The 21788-nt window shown below is 36.7% G+C and overlaps 1 protein-coding gene across 1 annotated transcript in view; it reads right to left on the reverse strand.

Annotated features, from left to right (window-relative positions):
- The window catches only part of necab3 (N-terminal EF-hand calcium binding protein 3), a 44659-nt gene extending 24101 nt beyond the window's left edge, over positions 1 to 20558 (reverse strand). The window contains exons 1-2 of the mRNA XM_084128354.1: positions 20281 to 20558; positions 12536 to 12560 (exon numbers count right to left, since the gene is read on the reverse strand). Of these exons, the coding sequence (XP_083984480.1) occupies positions 12536 to 12560; positions 20281 to 20403 (148 nt within the window). The 5' untranslated portion in view covers positions 20404 to 20558. The remainder of the gene's footprint in view (positions 1 to 12535; positions 12561 to 20280) is intronic.
- Positions 20559 to 21788: the final 1230 nt, after the last annotated feature.

The following is a 21788-nucleotide window of genomic DNA, read 5'->3' on the forward strand; positions in this document are numbered from 1 at the left end:
AAACGTATAATGCAATGCAATACAATGATGATTGAGAGATGAACAAATAAACCTTCATCAAAATCCTGATGAGCATATTTGAGTGTTCATCTTCAAATATTACTAACAATATCAAAGTTATCCTTACGTTTACTTTATAAAAATCAGGTTTCAGATCAAAAAAGACACGTGAAGCACGAGCTGAAGGTGGACGTTTGTACAGTTATACTAAAACTCTTTTACTTGCAAAGTTTTGATCATGTTCATCATGCTTTTTAGGGTTAAATAAGATTAGACTGAGATTCTGAGAAAATGATTAATATTACATAGTGAAATATAAAGTAGCCTGCATGTGAGCCTCTGATAACTTTTATAAAAGATGGAGCATAAAGTCAAAGTCTCCAGAGCCAGAGATCAGACCATCAGTTTCTTTCAGAAAGAAGTAAAATACTCATCATTTACAAAGCACACATCATTCTGATCTAGACATCAACTCCTGACGAGTCAAACAGAGCAATCTTTAGACTGATGCTGTCAAAATTATGATCAGACTTACAATTCATTAAAAATCACACAGAGGTTTATATTTATACTTGAAAAAGAAAACCATGCACCCATAAGCAGCGAGACTTCTTCAAATAACTGTGTGATCCACAAATGTGCAATTTCACTGCAATGCATGAACAAGCTTTGAATGTTTTTAAGTTAAAAACCACATTTTTGAGGCCAAATGGACACTTAATTACACAGGGACTGAACATATTCAGAGCATTAGAAAACTCTCCAGCATCTCCAGTTAATTCAAGAGCAAATTTAATGGCCATCTGCGTTCAGTCTCTTCACAACAGACGGCAGGACCAGAATCAGAGCCGTCTTTGGATAATAAAAATACACACTAGCCAGCCAAAGATGCACTTAAGAAGAAACACAAGATCATTTACATCTTGACCAGAAATGTAATTAGGTTGGAAGAAACCTCAGCAAGAATGAGTCCAGTTACAGTATCAGCGGGTTTGTTTTCTCTCAGAGAACTTCTGTAATCTCCAAGGCATATTTGGATTAGCATTTGGATCCTAGAAATTTAGTGTGTCACTGAATTGGGTTATATATCAGACACAAGAGTAAATGTGATATATTTGTTTTTGTATAACAGAGAAAAAACTGTTCGCTGATCTCGACTGAATTTTCAATACCAATCCGGGTCACTTGCATTCATTCCTGAAGTTAAATATGTATATCTGAAATATTACACAAAAGTGAATAAAGTGATATGCTACTGTTAAAGTGTTTAGGATCTGTAAGAAAAAAAAACTAAATAATTTAATACTTTTATTTACCAAGGATGCATTGGTGGAAAAAAGTGACAGTAAAATATTTAAAATGTTACAAAAGATTCTATTTCAAATAAATTCTGTTCTTTTGAAAATTACATTAATCAAATAATCCTGAAAATAATTATATTAATATAACAGTAGTATATAAAATTCCACAAAAAAACTTTTTCAACACTGATAATAATCAGAAATGATTTCTGAAGGATCATGTGACACTGAAGACTGGAGTAATGATGCTGAAAATTCAGCTTTGATCACAGGAATAAATTACATTTCACTATATATTCACATAGAAAACACTTATTTTTAAATTGTAATAATATTTGATAATTTTTACTGTATTTTTTATCAAATAAATGTAGCTTGATAAGCTACTTTTTGATTCAAAAATATATTTAATTATACAAATCAAAAAAATATATTATATTTTCAAAAACGAATTAATCATTTGTATATACAATATATCATATGGACATTACATCTCAAATGTTGTGACACATGATTTGGATAGTAAAAGTATGTTAAAATGTTAATACTAATGCATACATAAAGTAAAAAATATACAAAATATAGCTGCAAGCAGCAATTATCGGGGCCAAGCAGAATAAGACGACAAGACATGCCAACATTTCTGAAAGTGTCAGACCAACTGCAACAATGAGCAATTTAAGACATTTAAAGGGGATTTTAGGCAAAATGCCTGAAAAATCATAGAAACAGTAATTAAAATATGATTTAATGGATTATCACTTTCGACCAATAGGTGGCGCAGTTACAAAATTGATGTGATGTGGTCAGAGTGAAGTGACAATGACACATACAAAGTTTGGTGTCAATATGTCAAGGCATTGCAGAGATAAAGCCTGAATAGTGCTTTTAGCATCATGCCTCAAATTTGCTGCTGCGCTATACGAAAACGGTTTCGTCTATCGACACGAAATCCATAAATTTTAGTCGGCACGGTCTGGAGATGATACGATTCGATTTTGGTGGAAATCGGACAAACGGTCTAGGGGGAGTTCGAAAAAGTAGGTTTTGACTGAAAAACAAGATGGCGGACAGGAAGTTCGGCCAAATAAAGAAAACTTGGTATCTATGTTCTCGGCTTGACCCAAGGAATCTATTAAGACCAGTGGCATTTCAATAGCCAGATTTATTCAAAAGTTATTAGCCTTTTTGGAAATTATGTTATAACTTTTGACCACTAGGTGGCGCTGTCTCAAAATATTTTGGGCACCTTCGGGGGATGGTGCTGAAGGCACATTCTGAGTTTCGTAATATTACATCTATGCATTTGTTTAGTATAGCATTTTATTTCACAAAACTGTATTGAAGTCCAGGGGAATTTCATGGTTTGTTCTATTATAGCGCCACCAAGAGGCTCAGTCCCACCATTTTTTTCATTTGTCCTCAGAGTGAGCCCATACATATGTGTGTCAATTTTGGTGAAAATATCTCAATTCACATCGGAGTTATAGACATTTATATGAAAAAATATGTAAAAAATGACTGACACATGACTTTGATTGGATTTTACTACCCCTTACTATCAATATTTTGGGCAGTGGTGTATAGCTATCGACCTATGTTTCCAGACTTCTGACGGTGGTTTCATCGGACTAGCGGTTTCGAAGATATCGGCAAATGTTTTTTAAGCGCTAAATCACAACGCTACACAAACCGTAAGGCGAAACCTAGCATGTTTGGTATCGTAGGACTCGGCAAGGATTCAGGAGTCTAAAGAGATGAGTCTCTTGAAAATAAGTCAACCACACACAAAGTTATAAGCATTTGGGGAAAAAAATTCACCACTAGGTGGCGCTGTTTCGAAACTTCTCACGCTCCTTCAGGGCATCGTGCTGATGACCCATACCAAGTTTCGTAACAATCCGTTCATACGTTCATAAAATACAGCATTTTAGCACAAAATTCAAAATGGCCGACAGCCAAAATGGCCGATATGGTAAAATTGGATATCAGTCGACTCAGCATGTTGGCCTGAATCTAACGAGACCAATTTTATGATTTTTGGGCAAACTGTTCAGAAGTTATAAGCAAAAATAGCCATTTTTCATATCTCCGGACCAGTAGGTGGTGCTGCGCCGAAACGCAGCATGTAGCCTCAGGTCATGGTTGGGATGACATGTACCAAGTTTGGTCTGAATCCAATAAAGCGTTGCGGAGATACAGCCTTACGTCTGTTTTCGCAAGCGCTACGTAAAATTTGTTTGTGTTTTTTTTTGAAAATTGTTAAGCGAATCAACTTGAATTCCATAAGTTTTTGTCGGCATGGTCTGTAGATGATCTGGTTCAATTTTCGTGAAAATCGGAGCAACGGCCTAGGAGGAGTTCGAAAAAGTAGCTTTTTTTGAAAATTCAAAATGGCGGCCATATTTTTATGACGGAAATCGAAATCGAGCAATCGTAATCGAATCGGCATGAGCTCAGGAATCAGAGGAAAAAAGAATTTTGTTGATTGGCCTTACGGTTCAAAAGTTATTAGCAAAATATTAGTGAAACTTTGGACAGGTGGTGGCGCTAGAAGGAATGACTTAGACACACCAAAATTGGTGTACTTAATGTTGGGACTGTCCTCTATCAGAATGTCAAACCATTACAACTTTCCCGCAATCGGTTCTATGGGCTGCCATAGACTCCCATGGCGGAAGAAGAATAATAAGAACGGGAACAGATACAATAGGTGCCTCCGCACCTTCGGTGCTTGGCCCCTAAATATGCAATGTACACAAAAATGCAATATATGAAATGTTATTAAAAACATTTGTCAATGATCTTATGATGAACATGCCAGGGTCAAGTGTGCTTGTTTAGACTGGTAATTCAAATATCCACTTTAAAAAAAAAGAAGTAATCATGACATTGAGCCTGAACGTATAGTTTGCATCATTGATTTGGATTGTGAACATTTGCTTTGTTTTTTTTGCCAAACATCGCCTGACGTTTCTAGGTCAAAGTTTAATTGTGAGTGATCTCTGAAGTCCAGTAAGAGCTCAATCTGCAGTCAGATAGATCGCGGCTCTCGAGGATAATGGAGGCACTGGAGAAAACAGTGCGGCTCTCAGGAGACTTTTATCTACTCCGCTGCTCTGCCTTATAGTCTCAAACTAATGTGCCATTCTGCGCTGTTGTCTGGGGATCAACATTCTCTAATGCATCTTCCTAAGCGTTCCCCACCCATTCCATGCTGTGCTTCAAACACATCTCCTCTAGCAAGGATGAAGCAATGTGACACAGCCTCGTCTGCTACAGTCACTTCAGGAATTTGTTCTGTTAAAGCCTGATTTGTTTCACGCATCTGCGCTTCAGAAATGCACGGTTTAGGCATTTAAAAACATTTAATGACACTAACGGTGCAGTTTTTTTTAGGGCTGTTTCAGATGCACAAAATTAGTTCTGATTGCATGAGAAAATTATGCAGATGCAATAGTGAATTCGCCCTCAATATCTTTACACACAAGCACATCAAACCAGTTCTAAATTAACCAACAAAAATGCTGTGCATCTGGCTCATCGCTTAATTTAAATTACACTTGAGTTTTACTTCTTTTTTATTTTATTTTGATGGTGCAACAAAATTACCAGGTATTTTTTGTACTGCACCATAATTAAATATATTCACACTGCATGCAAATTAGCTCTCCACGGCCTGGAGGTGTTCAGTGGATAAACCTTAACAAGAGTCCATGAGTGATTCTGTCAAATGTCAGCAGGTGTTCACCAGGAGAGACCCAGCAGTCCATCCAGAACCTTTAGCGCTTCAATAGCACACACACATCTCTTTTCTCGTGCCCACGTTTGTCCCTCGCTGGAAGGGTCCAAAATAATGGCCAAGGGTTTCTTTGAGGCTTAAACATACATCACATCTCACCGCTGTCACAATGGGAGAAATGGCTGAGTGCCAGTGTGAAGAAGACTTTCTGAGTCATTCATTTTCTATATGATGGAGGTCTAACAAAAAAAAAAAAAAAACACCTGAGAAAATGATGATTCATACATCTCTGCATGAACAAGAGCATGCTCAAATATGCCACAGGTGGTCAAACTTCTTTAAATGCATTCATTGCAAATGTAAAAAAAAACATATTGAAGTACAAGAAGAAGAAATTGAAATAGTTTATGAGCATTTTGGATGCAGAATTATTCATTTATGTATGAGTGACACAATTGCCCTGCAGTAACGAGACGCTGCAAACACCGAACCAGTGATAATTCTCTGTATTAATATTTTATGCTTAAAGTAGCTTTATTTCCACATAAGGCAAGAAAATACAGTATCATCTGAATATTTAAAAGCACATTTTAAAAGAGGCAGTATCTTTCCTTTGATCAAAGAAAACATTTTTTTTTCTTTTTTTTTTCTGAAGACGTGGTTTAAAAGGAAATTCTTTTCAAATGAATTCACAGGACAGTCTCTGGCTTCTGCCAAGACGATGCTTTATTTCTGCACAAAACCTCCAGTCATCTGCTTCTTTAAGCTATTTCTCATTCGGTGGCTCTCGCTGGAGAATTGAAGTCTTCACATGTAATTTTTCATCTCAGTATGAAACTTTACTACTCAGAACAGATCTCAAAAAAGTGCAATTTTCACAGATAATTCAACTCGGGTAAGATAAGAGAAGCAGTGCCTCGGATGAAACAAAAATCAATAGTGGAAAAATAAAATAAAAATACAGCGCACAGTGAAAATGACATGGGCAACCGGATATGCGTTTAAAATCTAGGGTTTAAAGTTTATATAACACTTTTCGCATACTGTTTACTTGCTTTGTTTGTGTATTCTTTGTAAGACCGTAAACTAATATAGATGGAGAATGGGAGTTCTTTGCTCAGGCGCTGGCGTTCTCAGCGCTGGGAAAATACATTATGCCATCATAATAAAAGTCCCGCTTCCGACACATCATTCACATATCAACCACTAGTTTCTAGGGTCTTCTGGACGGTTGCTAGAACGTTGCAAGAGTTTTTCTGGGTCTGCGTTTCCCGAAAGCATCGTTAGCCAACTATAGTTGCAAGTTCTGTTGTTATCAACATAGTTCAATGAGTCGGTGTTTCCCGAAACTATAGTTCTAACGAACATTCGCAAACAGCCTCGCACAGTTGTGTGGTATGGGTTGGAACGACAGATCTCGACCTGTGGTTGGAAGCTTAGAGTTACTGGTTTGCATGACATGTGGACTCAATAAATCCTTATCTTGCGTGAAATAAGCAAGCTGACATTCAGTACAATCTATAACTTTTATTTAAAATACATACAAATGTCATTTACGTCTTTTAGTTTGTCAAGAGATTTAAAGCACCGTTTTTTTTTTTAAAGTGCATGTGCGAACGAGCTCTAGTACGTAAGATTGAATCTGGAAATAAAGCAAAATAACTGAGAAAAATTAGAAGATGCATGTCTGTAATTTATAGCAAAACATCTAGCATTAATTCGATCTCAAACAGATCCATTAAGAGAAGTTATTACTCCACCACGTGCGTGACGTCATCAACCAACGTGGTTGAACGACCAATTTGCAACAACACGGTTTCGGGAAATAGTCGTGACTAGCTAGTTAATTTCTTCAACGATGAACTATACGTACTATAGTAGTTAAGCCGCTGCTACGCCTACGGGAAACGCACCCCAGGACGGTTTCTAGAATGTTGTGAATTGTTGCTAGAATGTTCTAGAATGTTCTGAATGGGTGCGAGAATGTTCTGAATGGGTGCTAGAATGTTCTGAATGGTTGCTAGAATGTTCTAGAATGTTCTGAATGGTTGCTAGAATGTTCTAGAATGTTCTGAATTGTTGCTAGAATGTTCTAGAATGTTCTGAATGGTTGCTAGAATGTTCTGAATGGGTGCTAGAATGTTCTGAATGGTTGCTAGAATGTTCTGAATGGTTGCTAGAATGTTCTAGAATGTTCTGAATGGTTGCTAGAATGTTCTGAATGTTCTGTATGGTTGCTAGAATGTTCTAGAATGTTCTGTATAGTTGCAAGAATGTTCTAGAATGTTCTGAATGGTTGCTAGAATGTTCTGAATTGTTGCTAGGATTTTACTGGTCCCTACTCTCATCAGCCAATTATATTCTGGTCTCTAGATACTGTATGTCTTGGAAGTCTGATCACATAATAAAGTAAGAGCACACCTCTCCTCAACAAATCATTGAGGAATCATTCATGACTGGCTTAAAAACACCACTCAGAGAAGCCTCAAAGAAACGTATGACCAATTCATTTGAATAGCACAATGTTCTCTATTTGTGACATGATTCACTTTTAACAATTGTCTCCTTTCTCCTCTTTCCTGATTCTTTCAGCTCCTGCATTCTCATTATCACACTCATCTTTCCTCATCTTTCCTCATCTTGAGTTCTGAGGTTTGCTCTCGACCAGCAGTGCTGTCAGATTGAGTCAACAGATGCAACGTGAGCAGAGAAACACTCTGAAGCCCCAGCCAATCTGTCTGTTTCTCTGAGCGCTGAAAGAAACAGGAACACGCAGAGAGAGAGAGAGAGAGGAATAAAGAGGGGATTTAGGGGGAGAGGACGAGGGTTTAAAGGACAGAAAAATGATGAATATGCAGACAGAAAGCTAGAACATTTCCAAACGGGCTAATTTGTGCAAGGAAGATGCAGAAGAGCAGAAGGGAAAGTGCTGGTTGTAAGTGAAGAGACAGTCGCAGTGGGCGTTCACAGCCTGTTTTGTCTCTCGTAGGCCTTTTTCATTACATTCCCTCTCATTCGCTCTCTGTGTGTCTGTGCTGACAGCTCCAGTATTTCAGGCCCTGCCGAAGGGGCCGTAGACATGCTTGATGTGCCGTTTGTCATCCGATTGGCAGCAGCGACGGGCTCAGGCAGATGCTGAAACTGACCTTCTTTCAGGCAATATGATTCAGTTACGCAATGCACACGACTGTGGGGTGACACAGTTAGTAGAAGAACAAACTACAACCAGAATATTCAGGCAGTTACTTGAATTTAAAGAAGCAGCATGTCATTTTAAAGTTGGAGCAAAGAAAACTGCAAAATAATGGGCCCTATTTAACGATCTAAGCGCATGGTCTAAAGCGCAGGGCACAAGTGCACATAGGTTGTGTCCGAATCTCCTTTTGCTAGTTTAATAATGGGACAAATGGTCGGCGCTCCCGGCGCATGGTCTAAAAGGGTTGTCTGTATTCTCTTAATGAGTAATGGGTGTGTTTTGTGCGTAACGTGCAATAAACCAATCAGAGTCTCATCTCCCATTCCCTTTAAAAGCCGGTCGTGCTCGAGCCATGGCGGATTCGCTATTTACATGACGGAATTTGCACGCGGAAAAACTGGACGCTTCTCCAGAGCGCGCACGGATCTGCTCGTGCGCGAGGTTAAAGCTTTAGACCAGGGATGGGCAACTTGTGGCTGAAGGGCCTTGTCCGGCTTGTCCGGCTTGTCCCATAGATGGTCTAAAGCAGGGATGGGCAACTTCGGTCCTGGAGGGCCACTGTCCTACAGAGTTTAGCTTCAACCCTAATCAAACACACCTGAACAAGCTAATCAAGGTCCTCAGGATTACTAGAAAATTACAGGCAGGTGATTTTTTCAGGGTTGGAGCTAAACTCTGTAGGACAGTGGCCCTCCAGGACCGAAGTTGCCCATCCCTGCATTAGACCATCTATGGGACAAGCCGGATTCAACCTTATCTTTATGTAAACAATATTAATCTTTTATATTGTAATCCTTTTATTTTTATATTTGGCATGTTTGTGTGCTGCTGTGCGTCCGTGTGTTTAATTAGCAGTGAGTGTACGCACGTTGTGGACCCGCGTATAGGCGCACATTACTAATGCACTCTTTAAATAACAAGCGTGCCAATAATGCGCCTGAACACACACCTCGTTTTCAGACCAGCAGCCCATGGGCGCAAATGTGAAAATGATAATTGCGTCAGGCTGGAACTAGCAAAACAAACTTGCAAACCCAAGTTTTTGGGTCGCAGATGAACGTCCAACTTTTGATGAAGATAAACAACCAATAACGTGTCTCTGAACACACCAGAAACTATTTGAACATTCATACAATTACACATCACCATTAATTACTAACCATTAGAGCATTGAAATCAACAAGCAATGGCCTAAATCTGCCACTGATGGATGCTTTGACATTTAAATAACCCAACTAACCCTTAACATGCACTAATTTGTTTTCCTAATACAATTTCACCATATTTCCAAACATTTTTCACACAAACATTAGACTATTAATTATTATTAGGGTTGTCATTTGATCAAAAATAATTAATTGTGCATATTGTTAACTAAAACTAAAACATAAGTTTCATCAATTGAAATAAAGCTGAAATAAAATAAAATAAAATATAAACCTTAGATTAAAAACTTAAACTTTAAAAAACCTAAACAATTTTTTTTTAAATGTTGCCTTGGCAACTAACTGAAATTTTATTTTTTAGATAGAATTGAAGTTAAAGTTATAACTGAAAATATAAATTAAAATGATTACTAAATACTATATTAGTGCTGTCAAATCGATTAATCACGATTAATCGCATCTAACATAAAAGTTTTGTATAACTTATAAAATATATTTAAAAAAAAAAAATTGTAAATATATGTGTGTGTATATACATATTATATTAACAAACTTAGATGCGATTAATCACGATTAATCAATTTGACAGCACTAAATATTATATAAATAATACTAAAATAACAAAATAACAGATTTTTATTGTAGATTTAAAATAAAGCATTGACTATAAAGCAAAACAAATGCTTAGGTGATATTTCACATTCACATACAAATTGAATGCCTTTAAAAATACCGAATTAATAAAAAACCCTTTTTGCATTTATACTCAAGAGTTAATTAGCAGGCCTAATCAGTCTAATCTCTTCCTCAAAGTGTAACAGACACAACCCAGATAAGTTGGATAAGTTGACCAGCACAAATCCACTCATCAAACACAGGCCTGTGGGAGAGAGTTTGGTTAGTGTGAAGCAGGACGGGCTGCTTTTAACTCTTCTTCTAATCTTTAAATAATCTTCCTTCAAGTCACTGAGCTCAAAATCCACACATGAGAGCTGAAACTCGACTAAAAGCTTGATATACTCTCAAGAGGAGAATACCAGCCAAACTCTGTTTTTATTTCCCAAAACTCGTCTAACTCAATGTTCTACTTAGCAGCCGTGCTCTAGTTTGACACCAAAAGCTCACTGAGATGCTTTAAGACAGTGGTTCTCAACTCCAGTCCTCGGGACCCACTGCTCTGCACATTTTGTATGTCTCCCTTATTTAACACACCTGAATCAGATCATCAGCTCGTTAGGAGAGATTCCATGAACTGAACTGAGTGTGTCAGATAAGAGAGACATACAAAATGTGCAGAGGAGCGGGTCCCGAGGACTGGAGTTGAGAACCACTGCTTTAAGATGTATTATGACGATTTATGAATATATTGAGAAGCTTCACATGTGCAAAACTGACCCCAATGCATTATATCCCTCATTTAAAGTCCCCCTGTGGTGAAAATCCAGCTTTTCATGTTGTTTATGTGTCTATGTGGTGTTTTTAATATGCTTTAAGACAAACCATGTGTAAATTCATAAGTCGACACCATTGCTGAGTATTTCCTCCTTAAAACTGCAGTGAACCAAAGACAGTCTCAAAAACACGCTTTGAAATCGCTGGTGTTTCTGACGTCACAAACTACCTTGTAACCAATAAGATCAACGTGTGATCGTCAACCAGTGGATCTCTGAGCTGAGTGAGTGAGTGGAGGCGGGGCTCATTTGCATATTCATAGAGCCGCGCATACTAAATGAGCCAAGGGTGTCGAGTTACATTCAAGATATTTTAAGGCATGAAGAATTTTTTTCAAGGAAAAACGTTTAAACGTCATTTCGGTGATCAAAGATGAGTTTGAAGGGATACAATTATTGAATTTAATGCAGACAAACAAGTTAAATGGCAAATATACACGTAATGTCAGGGGTTTGTTCAAATCACTGACACTAACTCACTATGAGCAATAGTAATATTGATGCTGCCTTATCAAAGCCCACTAATTATGGTTTCACAGCACATACACAGGCTCCTATTCTCTCTGACGCTCTTATATTCTCCCACTCCACTTCTCTTTCTATTTCTCTCTCTGTCCATGGCAATGATGATTTAAGAGGCAAGAAGGTAATTGGCATTCTGGAACAATGGTAATGACCTCTGAAAGGACTCGTGCTGTCCCAGTGACAGCCACTCATTTCTGATTTGTTTGGACAGCGCATCATTCTGTTCATTTCGCCCTCTCTCTCCACATGCATTAAAGTCCTTTTGAAGAATAAACAGGGTTTCGTGACACTGGCTCCGGCACAGAGGAACCAGCGGGACTCTAAGGCTTCAAACTCTCAAAGATATTATGCATTCAGCATGAAATGAAAAGTTTTGTTTTTTTGCAACTGGCTATAATAGCATTTCCAGAAACGACGCTGAAAGATGTTTGTCTTAGAAATTGCTAGTCAATTTCACAAACAATTACAAAGAAATGGCAAGTAACACATTGAGTTGAACATGAAGTTTTGAAGTAGAAAACTGTAAAATCTAGTAAAATCATATTCACACAACTTCCATTCAGTGGTGGATTCCACAAATTCCATTAATAAATTTCATATTAAAATAAGATATGAAATATTGCATACCTATAATATCACAATTATATCCCTTAGATAGCAATGAAAAGGCAAATAAAGATCAATTAAAAGATCAAGGCAAATCAAGTCTGAGATCAGAAGGTTTGATTCAGGAAATGCATGAATTTGATCAAATGTAAATATTAAATGCAATGTGAGTTGCTCTGAATAAAAGCTCAGCCTAATGCATAAATGTTGAGATCTTAATATGAAATAATTACTTACATGATTGATCTGAGCTGCAGTTCACATTAATTTTATTGATTCATTAGTGTCTTTTTTATTTCTCTTTTTAAGGAATGTTGATATTTGAACTCGTGAGCTATATAGAGCAATAAAATCTTCTATTGTTTTATTACTTTTCTTTCAAATGCATGCATGCCCAGAGAGATTGTTAAGCAATGCATCAGGTTATTTTAGCAAAATAACTATGCAAAGGTTTTATTTACAGAGAAATAAATTGCTTTTTGACTTGTGGTTAAACCGCTGTGTAAAAGTAACAATGTGATGCAGCAAAAGGTCAGATTCACACTCACCGTTTTTGTCAGCTCTGCGGAAAATCTGTGGAGAGATAAAGATGAAAAAAAACAGTAAATGGCAGTTGCATTGAGGATTGATGGAAATGCACAGTGATGATCAATAATTTGGCCTTTAATAAACTTCCCCTTTAGAGCTATATGGTGTTCTCTCTTTAACACTGATGGAACGTGACATTATAACTGAGATTCCTTCGTAAAGCCTGTTAGTCACATAAACAAACTACACATCATCTCAAAAACCATCTCTCTCCCCCTCTCTCTCTCTCTCTCTCTCTCTCTCTCTCTCTCTCTACTTTCATAGACTTTCACTAGGAGGGAGCTGAGGTGCATCCTGGGATGCTTTTTAATAATATTTAATTTAATTTAATAATGGAGGAACACGCATGCTGCACACTTGATGATGCTTTTACTTCACTTTTGGTCGGTGAGATCTTAAAAATGCTTTGGAAAGAAGTCTCTTCTGCTTCTCAAGGCTGCATTTCTTTGAATAAAAATACAGTAAAAACAGTAATATTGTGAAATAATATTACAATTTAAAATAGCTGTTTTCTATGTGAATATATTGCAAACTGTAATTTATTCCTGTGTTCAAAGCTACATTTTCAGCATCATTACTCCAGTCTTCAGTGTCACATGATCCTTCAGATCAAACATTTATGATTATTATCAATGTCGAAAACAGTTGTGCTGCTTAATATTTCTGTGGAAACATTATAAATGTCTTTACTTGGTCAGTTTAATGCATCCTTGCTGTATAAAAGCATTCATTTCTTTCAAAAAACAAATCTGAGCTTAAACATTTGAACGCTAGTGTTTTGTCAATAATTGCACAATTTATTATGCATTTCAGCAGAATCCTTTAGATCAAAACATTTTTAAGAGAATGTGAAACCCATAAATTATGGTCCTCTGGATCATCATAACAGAGAAAATGGTTGCTATATTCTCAAGGGCAACTAATCCTTTCATCCGTCAAAGTCTCTAAAGTGTTTTCACACTCTTCTTCCTCCACTGGCTCTTCAGACCCAAACATATCACATTGTGAAGGCTTGAGACTCATCTGAGAGGATTTCTGATCAGTTTGCCTTTGAGGATTATGTAGGTGTCGACAGTACAATCATCCGGTGGCTAAACACGGCTCATTCACAGCTGGACGGGGTCGGCACCCTGTTATAGTTTTTATTTGACTCCTCAAGTGCTTTTAACACCATCTGGCCTTCACTTCTGATAGGCAAAAGTTACTGTCAGTTCAAGTCGAAGCCCACAAGAGTCTATTTACGATCCTCAGTCTTCGCTTATGACATGTTCCTCCCGGTCTCTGATTATTGGGTGATTATAGGGTGTATGAGTGAACATAAAGAGGCGGCGTACTGTACATGTGTCTGATATATTTCCACAACACAGATCCATGTGTTTTTACAGAATAAAAGGTTCTGGGCCAGAGAAACTCGCTTTGCCCTTGAGCCTGAATCATTTCTTGTTGCTACTTTACATTTATCTCAGCTGTCCATTTAAAAAAAAATAAAAGATCATATGTGTGTAAGAATTGAGAAATTAGGAGATGCCGGACAGTCTGGTTGAAGAAGCGACCAGACCCTGAGAGAACAAAGGACCTCTCTGGAAATGAACATTTGAACTAGCCCTCGTGCACTATCGAGACGAAAGTCTCACCTCCGAGTCATCCTAATCTACATATCATTCCCCCTTCCCTCACCCCCTCTCATGCTCAGATCACCTGAATTCACCCAAGAAAATGTATAGTTTAATGTGAATGATTAACATTGAGTATTATACATATTTAGTATCATTTGAAATGTCTCATTGCGACTGGTACAAATGTCTCATTTCCAAATAAGTAAAATAAGGTTTTTAAGAGTTTAGGGATAACTGACACACAAAGGAAGGTGGTCTCTAGACAAATGGTCTCCTACCCCCCCAAAAGGTGTAACTTCTGAATGCAAATTTCCATTGTTAAAAGATGTTTCCAAGTGAAAGAGGTCCTGACTATATAATGAAATGCAGCCGGTGATTCGGGGCCTTTCTGTACCTCAGATTAGAGAGAGATCTCTCAGCCTCATGTATTTTGTTTGCATCTTCTCTTTATTCCAGAGCATTTGATGTTTTGTATCGATTATCTTTGAATTGATTATGAAATTGGCATGATACATTTACCTGAAATAATAAATTGTTACATTTGATTATTCTAACTGACTTTGACATTATTTTCATTAAAGAGTTAAAAGGAATAGTCAAACATTCGCTCACATTTAATGATGCACAGATATCATTAAAACCTTTTCATTTATGGAGTCAGATGAATTAACGAGAGAATACATATTCAAATGTATTGCATTTAATCAAAAAATACTTTGCCTCGAGAAAAGGACAGTAACACGTAAAGACCTTCCGCGCTGGTCGGATGCCGGGTTTGGGCCGATGTGACATGTGACACTCTTGGCATATATGGATCCATAAAGAGCCTTTAACATCCATGGAACCTTTCCAAACGCAAAAGATTCTTTATAGTGGAAAAAGGTTCTTCACACTCTTTTCAGAACTGAAAGGTTCTTCTTTGGGCAACTAAAATGATTCTTCTATGGCATCTACCATTAAGTTGTACAACAACACAGCTAAATATGAATAATATCTAAAGCCAGACTGTGTTTGTTTTCAAATACAGATTGAAAAGCAAAGATTTAAAAGAAAAAAATTCAAACCTTTTCAGCAAGTATAGAAAACGTTTCTAAGATTTGTGATTAATATTCCTCATTCTTTTTTTCCTCATTAGCAGGTTTTTATGCTTATTTGTTATTTAATAGCTTATTTTTACAAAGTCATTCCTCTGCTATTTACTCCTTTTATGTAGCTCTGGTCTATAAGTGCCACTGTGAGAGCTGAATTTCTCCTCTGGGATCGTCAGGTGGCTAATTTATTATATCTTATAAAACACAGCTGTAAGTGTTCAAAATATACAGCTAAACAACAGAGAATTAAGAGTGTAACCTTCAGACGAACTACTTTTTTATGTCTAGGCCTCAGTATTGACAACATTTATACAAGCAGTTTCTGTGCAAGTGGATGTATTTTAGATCTTTAGATACTCTTTTTTAATTTAAAGGGAAAAGTTCATGCGAAGCTTCGAAATTCAAGTTCATGTACAGACTAAAAAAGTGCTTTTTTGCTCTAAACTGTTTACAATGAACTATTGGAAAAATATGGAAGCTTTTTTCCGCCACTGGATAAAAAATAAAACAGGTAATTGTGACTTTTTATCTCACAATTTTTACATTTTTCCTCGCAATTGTGAGTTTACATCTCGCAATTCTGCCTTGTTTCCTCAGAATTGCATGGTATAAACTCGTAATTGTGAGTTATAAAGTAAGTATTGCAAATAATAGTCTCAATTGCGTTGTTATAAAGTCAGAACTGAGATAAAAAGTCAATTACTTTTTTAAATGTTTTATTCTGTGGCATAAACAAGCATCCATAGAAAACCTTCCTGATGATCCTAATTATCTTTTTCTTTTGTGAAAATGAGAAAATAAAATGATCACTACTGGATAAACTATTCCTTTAACATTTCTGAAGCAAATGTGCATTTTCACAATCTTATTAAAATACGAACAACTTTAAAACACAGCTGACTGGCTTGCACAATTAAAATGTCATTCAGACAAAAGGAATTAAATAAAACCAATAGTAGGATTTGCATTTGGCTGAGAGCCACGCATTCAAACCAGCACTGACTGATCTCTCCAGAGCAGATTAATCTAAGCAAAACGACACCCAGATGGAGATTAAAAGGTGAAATATACTCGCTTTATGAAGAGCAGGCTGCATGTCTGTTGATTCTTCAGCTTTATATTACGCAATAAGGTTTGTAAAAGCCAGATGTGCAACAGTGCATTGCCAAAAGATAAGTGCAGGATAATGCATCATTAACAATGTCCTTTAAAGGTCATCTGAGCTTCATGCCGAGAGATCGTTTCCAATGGCTCTCTGGCAGGTGTTGAGTCAGTGGGGAGACACGAGTCCTACCGACTCCGTTCACTAGAAAGAGAACAAACGACTCACAAAGCACAATATCAGTTGAGTCACGCTTTATAAATAGGCCTGACAGCATCTTAGTTAATCCAAATCTCTTTTTCCTTCAGAACCCACGGTTCAGGATCAGCGCACAAGAGCTTCAAACGCGGGCCGAGGGAATTATAAGGAGCTGTTCGCTCTTCTCCTGAAGATGCTGATTCGGGAAAGATGATTAGAAATGATCGCCTCGGGGAGCGAATGAATACCTCCCACAAACACAACCTCTGCCCGTCGTGTTGCGAGAAGAGATTTTTTAACACGAGTCGCACTGTCTGTTTTAATGACAAAAGCAACTATTAATCTAATTTAATGTTTTCATTAGTACCTCATTTATTTCAATATGTGTCAGTGATCATTAAAGGAAGTATTTTTCTGTTATTCATTTCTATTTGACTTGTAATCTACACTAGTGTTTGATAAGTCAAGCATCACTTTTACTACTCCTATAAAAACAGTCTAGAATTGTTTTTTGCACAGACAAGCACCAAAATCTCATCATAAAATGTAAAACTCAATTTTGGTGATGCCGTACGGATTTGAGAAGGCTCATATTTAATTTCATGCATAATTCTACATCCTGAAGATAGATGTTTTAACATGATCTGAAATGCAAGGCAAAAAGACAGCAACATTAGCAATCGTCTCTTCAATTAAACGTCGAAAAAGAATGTAAATTTGACTGAATCACATGCTGAGAAAAGATTAAATCCTTCAACATTAATCATGACGTCCATCAGAACTGTCAGAAAACGTCTCTGTTATTTCTGTGATGATCAAAGACACACAAGATCCCGCTGAAGGATGAAAGCTTAAGACACAAACACAATATTTTGACTTTTTTGTATATCTCCCACTGGCACACACCGAGCTCTTAATTAAGAGTGCTTGAAAAGCTGGAGCTGCATGTAAAGTCAACATGAAGTGTCTGCAACCCATAATGTGACGTGCAAGAGCATTTTAAAGAAAAATGTAGGACAGGACTTGATTTAATCCTTCTGGAATTGATTGGATCAAGAAAAGTGGGCATTTTATACTGAATGCGGTTTGCAATGGAAGATCAATTCTACCTTGCAGAGCATCTCATATATCATCCCAATGGTGATGCTTCTTTTTCAAATCAATTATTATATGATATCATTAGCCGCGTTTCCATTACCCTTCAAATGGCGCAAACTGAAATTGCGAATTGAAAATACGCCCAATGGAAACACGTCAATTTCGCAAAAACTCCCATTTATCGCAAAAAAGTTTTTACGCTCGCATGAGGTGGTTTTTCAGGCAATTCGAAAAAGAAATATTTTGCAAAACTGCAATGGAAACAGTTTTTGCGCATTTACAGGTCACCTGACGTAGATGACATGGTGTGTTTGGACAGAATACGAGACAGAGTTCTTTATTAAATTAATATAAGACAAAATAATTACAGTAATACTGGATTCTAAACCTCAAAGAAATGCCACAATCAAGACCTCGAAGCAGAGACGAGGGAGAAACACCCAGAAACTCCTCATATGAGCCGCTCCCAGTATAATAAGGGTCGTTCCTACCATTAATGCTTGTAAAACACTCATACATCTCCTTCCATTAATAATAATGGCTACTGCAATGGCTGGGATATAGTACATAATCCTACCAACGTCCATTGCCATGGTTTTTGGAATGATTTAACTTATCGCAAGAGGAAAAAATGTAGTTTTAGTCGCATAACATCGGTTAATGGAAACGCCTTCATTTCGCAATAGTTTTTTGTCGACGTTTAGAAAAAATCGCAAAAGTTTTGCACAAATCTGTAATGGAAACGCGCCTATTGTCTATATTATTATTAATCTATATTATTTCTGTTAACTGTTGTCAAAGATTTTAGAAACCCTTCATCAACTAACAGCAGCCTAAAACAATTAATAGTACTTGGCTACTGGTTAACATTCACCAAATGTGACATCAACCAAAAAGAGGCAGAGCAAATTGAAGTGCTTTTTAGAATATTACTAAGTGAGTGAGTAATATAGCTGTTTGTGAAGATCAAAGTGCACGACAAATAAGTTATTGTCTCCGAATCAATTCCGAAGTGCTGAAACGAGTCGTCAGCATTTCCAGTCTCATTTCCGTAACACACCAGGTTTGTAACGAATTTGCATAATGCCAGTCTATGGTTTTCATTGGCTGCCCTACTTTGCCCCGCCCTCAAACACAGTAGTTGTAGCTGAGACTGGAAGAGTTTGGTTCGTGTTGTCGAGAAGATGCCGTTTTCTGTGCTGGGAATGAAAAGAATGAGGAATTGATACGGTAAAACCAATGCCATCGTTTCCGACTCACATTTTAAGCGGTAGACCAATCACAACAGACTAGGCCATCTGACCAATCAGAGCAGAGCAGGCTCTCGGAAAGAAGGGGTTTCGAGAGACTGAATCTTCGAACGAACCGTTTCAGACTCTTTGAGAGATGAGGTGATGTGTAATGGGTTTTATGAGAAAAAGAGTGTTTTTTGACCTTTAATGCATGGAAATCTATAGTAGGAAATAACATTTGCAACTTTTAAAATAGCATAAAAGGGGCACTTTAATTCTTTTAGATTAAAGATTGCACTAATGAATCAAGCAAAATAAGACCAGTAACGTGCTAAATGGTCAATTTTGATTTCAGGTTGAGTTTAAAGACATAGAAAAGACTACACAAACACACACTTCACCTCTGCTGTCAGACCCCCTGTATGTCAGCTTACTTAACCCTGCTGAGAGAACATCTGCAACTTTTTATCTGTCACCAACAGCCCTAAACGAATGTATGTTCCTGAATATACCGTCACGTTGACTCTACATAAAACATCCACAATACAATAAACATTAAAGACAGATGAAATACAGGAGAATTATTTATAAGAATCAATGCAATGCAATATTAACGATACCCTTGATTATATTTTAACCAGAATCAGATTTCTAAACAAAAAAAATCTATTTGATTATGATTACAAATTCTGATCAAATTCCAGGTTTGTGCTTAAAATGTATATGGGCACAAAAAGCAAACATGCAAACAATCTAGCTGTCCATTTTAAGAGAATATATCACATTGCATTATAGAAATCGTGACAATCAATTCCCTCAAATATGATTCACCAGCGGCTGCTGCAGTTGTTTTAATTGTAAGGCATAAATGCATAAAAGCATCATAATCATTAAGCATAAATGACAATTACGGGGAGTCACAAAGAATAAATTAATTAATAAATTAAAACAGATGACATGTTATGTTCATTTGTAGCCACATGCTATATGTTACATATGTATTAGGCCTATTTAAATATGCAAATGAGCTATATATACAGTAGTACATCTCATGTTCAAGGGAAGAGTGAAAATAAGACATCATAATGCAAGTGGATTATTTTTTTTGTTAATGATTGCGCTTCACAATAAGCACATAAGCTTATGCATCCACTGCATTATTCACTCCCTAAACTGCCTAACAATCAATGCTTTATAGCATAATCTATAAGACTATACATTTTCACATGTGCATCACCAATCAACCTTCTCTCTCTCTCTTTCTCTCTGTCCTAGAAGTGACACAATGACTTGTGTTCTTGGGTTCAAGGTGAATGTTTGCATGGTGACCTATCGGTGGGCTCATTGACCGAATATTTGGCTACTTACATCGTGAAAGATGGACAGTCCGTGGACCGAATCCTGCATCTGATGCTGCTGCAGTTTGGAGCGGAGATGCTCGCGCTTCGCAGACTGGAGACACATCGTGATCATTTCGGTGCACGCCAACATCTTTAAACGAGCTGAGCAAGAATTTAGAAAGCAAATATTCACTTAATGACACCGATAAATATGCAGATCCCCGAGTAAATGAGATCGGAACTGGTGTGTGAGTAATCTTCTGGACGAATGCTGCTGCTGATGCTGAGGATGGAATACTAGTGAACGCCAAAGAATCGTTCTCTTGATCGAATCAGTTCGTTTGAATGATTCGAACGAATCGATTCGAAAAGCGCTTGTGAATAACTGGTCTGTAAGGGAACATTGGCTGTTTTATTTTTTTATTTTTTTATTTTTAATGTTATGTAAATTACATAAAGCAAGATGGAAAGGATTTCACATCTATTCTGTACCTGTCATTTGGATTTCGGATCATTTTGCTTAAAGTCTTCTTTCATAATAGTGGGAAGAAAACATCCGAAATAGACATTTAAATGTTCATTTTATTACACTTTATCTATTTGCATCTGTAGACTTCAATTAGGCTACAATACATATAGGGTAGATTGGGGCAAGATGAACATTGACATTGTATTATGTTGAATATTAACGCTTTTTGTGTCTATTTGTTAATGGAGGATTTGTGGACACATCAATGTTTTTGGATTTGTGGGGTAAAAGTTATAGTTTTTATTTAGAAGTAAAAAGATCAAATTAGACCCTTGGGGTAAGATTGGCCACCCAGATTATGCACAGAAGGCAAGTTGTTACTAGTGGTATTATTTTGAAATGTAATATTTATTGTAATTAATGGGGTTATTATTCAGTATTTCCATGAATAAGATGCACATTTCAGACATCTTCGCTTTCATTAAAACCTATAAGTTAGTCGAGTGAAACCATTAAATGTGCATTCTTGCTATTATGACATATCTTCAATTAAAAGGGCAATTAAATAAGTAAATATTCATGTCTGTATAATTTTACCTTTCAGATGAATCTCTTTTACTGCGATTCTGCTTTGTCTGTCATCGGTTATTCAATTATTATCAACTAAAGTGTCAAAATAAAATGTTAAATACAACAGTTTCTTTAGTATTTTACATTACACTTATTTAAATATTTAATTTTAACAAGAATGATATCAAAAGTAATTTATACATTATGTAAAAGTTTATCCAATAGGGGCATCTAACCCCTCTTTTTGACATTTTGTACTATAACAACTACAGTAAATTAGCAAATGTTTCTATTTATTTCCTAAAAACACATTTAGCAGCACTTGGGCTACATGCACACAACTTTACAATTATATTCCTATTTATAATCTTCTGAAGGTTTGTATTGATGGGTTTGTTCATATATATTTCAGCTAATATATATATATACAAATACTAAAAACATGGTGGATCCCCTTATGGGAACATGACTGGTAGACAAAACAAGAAGAAAATAAT

The sequence above is a fragment of the Abramis brama genome, assembly GCF_963993115.1.
Source record: "Abramis brama genome assembly, chromosome: 11".
In the NCBI taxonomy this organism is placed as follows: domain Eukaryota; kingdom Metazoa; phylum Chordata; class Actinopteri; order Cypriniformes; family Leuciscidae; genus Abramis; species Abramis brama.